This window comes from Gobius niger (genome assembly GCF_951799975.1).
Source record: "Gobius niger genome assembly, chromosome: 2".
In the NCBI taxonomy this organism is placed as follows: Eukaryota; Metazoa; Chordata; class Actinopteri; order Gobiiformes; family Gobiidae; genus Gobius; species Gobius niger.
The window spans coordinates 17786234-17793711 of record NC_136853.1 but is presented as its reverse complement, the minus strand read 5'-3'; the positions used below and the strand labels follow the sequence as shown (position 1 = coordinate 17793711).

The following is a 7478-nucleotide window of genomic DNA, read 5'->3' as shown; positions in this document are numbered from 1 at the left end:
GTTCATTTTTTTAAATCTAGCCTGGCTTTGAGCTGGCACATTCCTAAGTTGAATGGGGCTTCAAGACACAAGATTGTCAATAATTGTAGGCTACAATCCAAACTCCGAATGAAAAACCTCAGCCACCACCAAAGGTTAAAGCAACCCTAAGTCAATGAACAAAACCGATTCATTCTTCAAAGGTGGTCCTTTGGGACAAAAGTAGCTATTATTTCGAAACGGATTCTTCCTTACTGGCCAATGAATCCTCTTGCTGGCCTGCCCAAAAGGGAAAGTTGAATGCATAAATCCCACAAACCCCCACCCCTGCAGCCGCCCGGTCCCCATTCACAGTCTTGGGAAACGCTTGCGCATGTGCTGTAGCCGGTCGTCGGCGTACCCCATTGAATTTAATAACGATGAGAATAGGCGATTTCTAGTCTTCCGCAGGTGATGACAGATCAGGGGATGCTCTTCTGGACATCTGACTTTTTGAAAGAAACTACTATTTGATCCATTACATTATATAAGTCGGTGTAGCCGATAACGCTTGGAGAACAGAAAAACCGCTGGGCGTTTGGTGAAGACAAGGGATACTAAAGGAAACGTCCTGCAGGATAAGGGCGCGCCTAAACTACCACATTCATGTGTTGTGATTGATTGCATCCGTGAGAAATTCTTGCGTAGTTCTAGAAGGTAAGAAAATATCACTAGTCTTAGTTACACTGTACATGTACTGAATGGGCAGGGTTGCGGGACACCTATTTGATGAGTTACAGGATGCGAGCAGCCAAAAGCTTGGGTGGAAATGTCTGCACTTGCGTCAGCTAGCGGCGGTCCGCGGCAGTTAGCGGCCAGGCTAATGGTTAGCATCAGACTGTTTTCAGCGCTAACGTGGACCGTTATAAGGAGATTTATCCTTGTCCGGGGAAAAAAAAGGTAGTTCAAGCTGCATAAGCATCCACAGCGTGTCTACGGTCTCATATTAAAACATCCAATTCAAATCAAGCCACTACATTGTGTTAAAACAATCTATTAACAAATGTAGCTGTTTGTGATTTTCAAAGCATCCTGACAGTAGCTAGCAGCTAGCTAGCAGCCCTTTCTGCTGCTGCTGTCGGACAGCCGCACAGCTGTCGAGAGTGCTCGCGGATCTGGAATACAATTAACACTTAATTGCATCATTATTAATGACAATGTGGACTGATCATACCCTAGAAAATCTGGTGCTGAGCTGAAACATCCTTAAAACATTAAGGTTTATGCTCAGGTTAGACCATGTTTTCTGTGGAATAAAAAGAAAAGTGCTATGGCGGGCTTCCAATGAATGAATGTTTCTGCAATATCCAGTGATTCAGTCATAATTTAAGTAATATATATGTATATATATGTTATATGACCGTAACTTTATACATGGATGTTTAAAATGGATTATTTTTAAAAAATCCACTTTTTATAATATATATTTTTTGTAAGTATGTTCAATAATATATGAATAACTCTTTACACACATATGACTGAAACAATACAAATTGTGCATTTTAAAATAAACAGTGATTAGCATGGCAAGTGTATCATCAAATATAAACGACCTTACTCAGTTATATTTTGTTGCTTATTAATCATTACTATTTATTATTGCACTTAATCATTATGGTGAGAATTCAAGACTTAAGTCACACAAAAAAGTCACACATTTCAGTGCAAAAGGCAGCTCACATTTATACACAGCACTGACTGCTGGTTGCTGACTGTAGCAGCACACTGAGGAGAATAGAGTAGTAAAGTGTAATGTATATTAGCCCAAGCCTGCGGGCGATGAAGCCAGCTCATATTGTCAGATGTCTAATGCAGAAAAGTCAAGGTTCTTTTGAATAATGTTCTCAAAGGCCGAAAAGAACACAGTGTTCTGGTCAGACATAACTGCTGATTGTGCTCTGGAAAGACTTTCTAAAGCCAGGCCTCGGTTAAAAACTGTAAACTCTGAATGGATTTACAAATATCTTGTTCCCTTATCACCTCAACTAAACCGCACCACAGAGGTCGGGTGATGTTTAGGATTCAAGTGAATAAAAACATAACACTCATGCAGTGGCCCCCAACTAAATCTGTTCAAGATCCACAACATTTTCCTTTCGCTCCATTGGGGCCCAGAAATATATGTGATTGTTATGGAAATCCAGATTAAAGCCTCTGGAAGTCTGGATCTGGACCCATTTCTGCCAGTTGTGGACCCCTGCTCTAATGACTACTCATGCCATGATGAAAAGTGACACCAGAGAATGAAAGGTGCCGTTCATTTAAACATGTATAAGAAGTATAAGAACAGTGTACACCCACACAGACCATTGTCCTTCAGGCTATTTCATGAAAACACCTGAGTACGTCTGTAATTGAAAAACTTAACCTTTATTGCAAATCTTTTTGTGTCTAAAGTAAATGATCTAGTCACTATACTGATGTCAATGGAGTTTTACTGAGAACAAATGGGTTTCCAGCCATTATGCAACAAAGATAAAGCATCCATGTTGTAGGTATTATTTAAATAATGATGTTTGATTCATGTTTTCCATTCACAGAATCTGTGAGAATCGAGAAGCAGGTGTGTTGGTGTGACGCCAGGCCTGTAGATCTCACATCTCAGTTTATAGAGCTCAGAGCAACAATGTAATTACAACTATGAAAAGCTTATTGTTTCAATCATTGCATCAGAGAAAACATATGCTTCTTGGAAACAAGAATCTTCTCTTTCAAATATTTTGTTTGGCATTTTAAATAAACACAATTATGTTGGAATGTGGTAAATGTTTCAATACTCGAGCAGAGAAAATACCATTTCCAAATTAAATGGAAAAAATAAACCTCAAACTGTTGCATTAATACACTTGATGTTTTTCTTTTTAGACATGTTGAGAAGAGTTGTGCGCCAGAGCAAGTTCCGCCACGTCTTTGGGCAGGCGGTGAGAAACGACCAGTGTTACGATGACATCCGCGTGTCCCGAGTCACATGGGACAGCTCCTTCTGTGCTGTCAATCCCAAGTTTGTTGCCATCATCATTGATGCAAGCGGCGGAGGAGCCTTTCTTGTGCTGCCGTTAAACAAAGTGGGTACTGCCTACTGTTCGATCATCAAGGACCTATTGTTTGTTTAGGATGCATTAAGTGTGTATTAGTTAAAGCTAGTAAGAGCCACATGTAACATCTTCTAAATCAGTGCTTCTCAGACTTTTCACATCAAGGATCGCCAGGATTTACGCAGGTCTATAAGGAATAGTATACAGCATTATCACACAATATTTTAGTCATTAAGAAGTTCAGACCATATCCAATACTATTCCATCTTGCCCGATCTTTGTCCCAGTGGTTTGTTATTTCCAAGAAGAGCTTATGCACGCTTGTAGGTATAGATCAGGGGTGTCCAAACTTTTTTCACTGAGGGCCACATACATAAACATATACAAACAACTGGTCCGCACTCAGTAGAGGTCAGATAAACTTCACCTCTATTGTATTAAACTATGCTTTTTCATTGAATATGCTTAAAGTAAAGAAAAAAGACTTTCTATTAATGGATTTTCATTTATTTTATATACATTAAATTAAAGCAAAAAACAATAATAAAAAATTCAATTATATTTTTAGAATTTGCCGCAGTTGGCCCGCGGGCCGTGACTTGGACACCCCTGGTATAGATAATCAATTCCTAAATGCACATCTGATATGTATCATGTTGAACACTTGATACTTGCAGGGGGATGGGCCTTAGAACTAGGTCATTGTGTTGTTTTTCCAAGTCAATGGTCACAACCTATTTTATACCGACTTAAAGCTCAGTTTAGAGGCAGGTGTTTTCCTGCAGGAGATAAAACTCAGTTATTCTATATAATGTAAGCAAATGTTTATTGCCTTTATCTCGCTTCTGCCTAACACTCTTTGTGCTTGTTCCACAGACTGGCCGTATAGACAAGGTTTACCCAACAGTTTGTGGTCACACAGGCCCAGTGCTGGACATTGAGTGGTGTCCTCACAATGACCAGGTCATTGCCAGTGGCTCCGAGGACTGTACGGTCATGGTAAGAGCAACACATAATCTCACAGCTCTTAAAATCTATGTGCATCATGTCACTGTTATATTTAGGGACGGGGATTTATAGGCTTTATAGACTTACAGTGCTTTTCACTGACATGGTTCATAAGAGACCATTATTCACTGTCCATGCTCACTCACCACATTTAAACATAGACAAGGACAGTGGCGTGTCTTGCCCAAGGACACAAGAACAGGTGGCATGGATGGAGTTTTATGGCGGCAAATAATAAGACTTTATAGCTTGTATTGTGGCATGAGTAAAATAAATAGCAACAGTCACAGATATTATATGTACTAGTATGAAGTATGTATTTTTTCATGAGCACATTTTACAAGTATAGTATCTGTAGAGCTGTGTGTTAATCTTTTGTTGTGATTTGTCTTCAGGTGTGGCAGATTCCTGAGAATGGCCTGGAGTCTCCGCTTTCAGAGCCAGTTGTGGTTCTAGAAGGACACTCGAAGAGGGTCGGCATCGTGTCCTGGCATCCCACTGCCCGCAACGTTCTTCTCAGCGCTGGTAATGTCTGACAGAGGCCTCAGGGCACATCTGAACTCCAAATCTGACCATTATCTCACAGAGGGGCCGTCCAAAGGGCTGAAAATAGACCGTGAGTGGTGTTTATGCATGTGTCCATTTTAGGGTGCGACAACCAGATCATCATTTGGAATGTGGGCAGCGGCGAGGCCATGATCCACCTGGAGGACATGCATCCGGATGTTATCTTCAGTGTCAGCTGGAGTCGCAGCGGCAGCCTGCTCTGCACCGCCTGTAAGGACAAGAAGGTCCGCGTCATTGACCCGCGCAAAAACAAGATTGTAGCGGTGAGTGGAAGCACCAGACGAACAAGTGCCATGACTGTGGTTGTTTCCAATATTAACACTTCTGCTTGTTTTTAGGAGAAGGACAAAGCCCACGAGGGAGCTCGGCCGATGAGAGCAATCTTCTTAGCAGATGGAAATATTTTCACCACAGGCTTCAGCCGCATGAGCGAACGTCAGCTAGCCTTGTGGAAAAGTGTATGTCGGAGTGAACCCTGAAACAGCACACACAGCTTTACTTTTATTTCTCAAATAAAAGTTTCAGTCAATGTACAATTAATGAATAGTTATGTCATGTAGCCATTATTAACATAGTATCATGTAACCGGGTCTTCGATATCAAGGCCAGAAAACCATTTGGTTTATCTGACACATTTGTTGATGTACTTTACCTCTAACCTATTACTAACTTTACATGTCTTTCACTACACAATGACAAGCAAAAAGTAAAAAAAATCCCTCCAAATGAAACAATATATTGGTGGATAATGGTTCATCCATCTCATAAAAAGTACAATACAGCAAAAACATATAATTTTAATCATTTTTATTTGCATGTTTGTTTTCTAGGACAACATGGATGAACCAATATGTGTTCAAGAGATGGACTCTAGCAACGGGGTCCTCCTCCCCTTCTACGATCCGGACACCAACATTGTGTACCTATGTGGGAAGGTAAGAGGGCCCTAAACTGTTTCCAGGTGTGTCTAAGTCAAAACTTGTCTAATAAGTGACTCTGTGTCCTCAGGGTGATAGCAGCATTCGGTACTTTGAGATCACAGATGAAGCACCGTTTGTTCACTACCTCAACACCTTCTCTACCAAGGAGCCGCAGAGAGGAATGGGGTACATGCCGAAACGGGGCCTGGATGTGAACAAATGTGAAATAGCAAGGTACTTATCATCGCTGCCCATGTCTGTGTGCTTAGTATAGTATAAACATGTCACGAAGCACATTGTCGTTGAAAATGTCTTATTGTGTAATATTAAGTGTTAAATCTCTCACTTTCAGATTTTATAAACTGCATGAGAGAAAGTGTGAGCCAATCATTATGACTGTTCCCCGCAAGGTAAGTGTGTGTCTAGGAGTTTTCTGTATTTATTATTTTTTTCTGCTAATGCTAGTGCTAATACACTAAAGGGGGACAACAGTAGTATAGGCCCTTTAAGAATGCTAAATCTGAAATTGAAGCTTCCTGCGATATGGACATCGGGTCAGCTAATATTGCAGCCCCTTGTCCCCAGTGTGTCACGTCTGTGTCTCTGTCCAGTCTGACCTTTTCCAAGACGACCTGTATCCGGACACGGCGGGCCCCGACCCCACTCTGGAGGCTGAGGAGTGGTTTGCCGGGAAGAATGGTAGCCCTATCCTGATCTCGCTAAAGCACGGATATGTGTCAACAAAGAGCCGGGACCTGAAAGTGATCAAAACAAACGTCCTGGAATCCAAGCCAGCTCCCAAAGCAGAGAGCATCACGCCTGTCAAGAAGCCGGCCGCTTCACAGCCTGCAGTGGTGAGAGTTTCACATTGAGGCTTGTTTTTATGCTCATATAGTTCATTGTAATTAAGACTGCTCTAAGTAAGTTATCACAGCTCTAAGTTATAGTTTTTTCTCACTGTTTGTTTCAACATGCATCAACTGCTCCTCAACTTTCTGGTTTTGTTTGAGTTGATAATGAACAGTTGACATGACGGTTTTTGTTTTGAAGCAGAAAATGGAAGACAAACTGGAAGAGGTGCTGCGAGAGTTCAAGTCACTCAGGGACCGCGTCATCCTACAGGACCGTCGGATCGCCAGACTGGAAGAGCAGGTCGCCAAGGTCGCCTTGTAAGACACTGCGGTGTCCCAGGATCTAGTCCAATGGATGTGGTCAGCTAAGGCCCCAATCCCAAGATTCGGCTTCATTGAACTTGGCGTCTATGTAATGGCTCCAAGTCGACATTCCAAGATGGAATTTGCTATTTTCCAGTTTCACACTCCAGTCCTGTCTCAAGAAGAAAAAACTCTTGCAGCTCATGTTTGTTTGAAGAGACATTTTTGTTGAAGGATAAGTCTTAATTTTGTTTTAAAATGTGGCAAAACATTCTCATGTGAAGTTTGTACTTCTCTGAAATTGTATGTAGCATCAGTATTTCCATTTTATGTTTTTGTGTTGCCAAATATCTTTTTTTTTTTGCGTTTTTATGCACTGCTTTTACATTTTCTCTCCCGATGTACATTCCTGTCACACACTGATAGAATCATTTAGCCGAGCTGGACTTTTGTAAACAATAGCTGTTTTTCCTCATCAGATTTATGAATGTGGCAGAAGTCCTTATTAGACATTACTGTTCCTTTTTGGGCTCAACATAAAACATTGGGGGGTAGAGCGAGGGAGGGAGGGGGTGGGGGGGGGGATTGGGGATTTAAATGTTGTGCAAATTGTGGTGGTGCCTCTTGTCACTGTAAAGGGTCAAAGTACCGCTGCTCTCCTCAGTGCATACGTGGTGTTGGGACGGGACCACTCACCCAGCTTGTGTTTCACTGAACCCCAACCAACAGGTCTGTGGTCTGTGCACATAATAAAGATTTTACACATCAGAAACTCT

The 7478-nt window shown here is 41.5% G+C and overlaps 1 protein-coding gene across 2 annotated transcripts; it reads left to right on the top strand.

The window, feature by feature from the left end:
- Window positions 1-356: 356 nt before the first annotated feature.
- coro1cb (coronin, actin binding protein, 1Cb) lies at window positions 357-7474 on the top strand. Of its 2 annotated transcripts, none has more exons than XM_079582809.1 (11): window positions 357-675; window positions 2884-3083; window positions 3930-4052; window positions 4457-4586; window positions 4710-4891; window positions 4967-5086; window positions 5459-5563; window positions 5637-5782; window positions 5901-5958; window positions 6160-6402; window positions 6599-7474. In XM_079582809.1, exons 2-11 carry the CDS (start codon window positions 2886-2888, stop codon window positions 6719-6721), a joined length of 1428 nt encoding a protein of 475 aa, XP_079438935.1. In that variant the 5' UTR covers window positions 357-675; window positions 2884-2885; the 3' UTR covers window positions 6722-7474. The 2 variants fall into 2 exon arrangements, with proteins under 2 accessions (XP_079438935.1, XP_079438936.1); XM_079582810.1 differs by having other exon boundaries at window positions 359-675; window positions 6602-7474.
- Window positions 7475-7478: the final 4 nt, after the last annotated feature.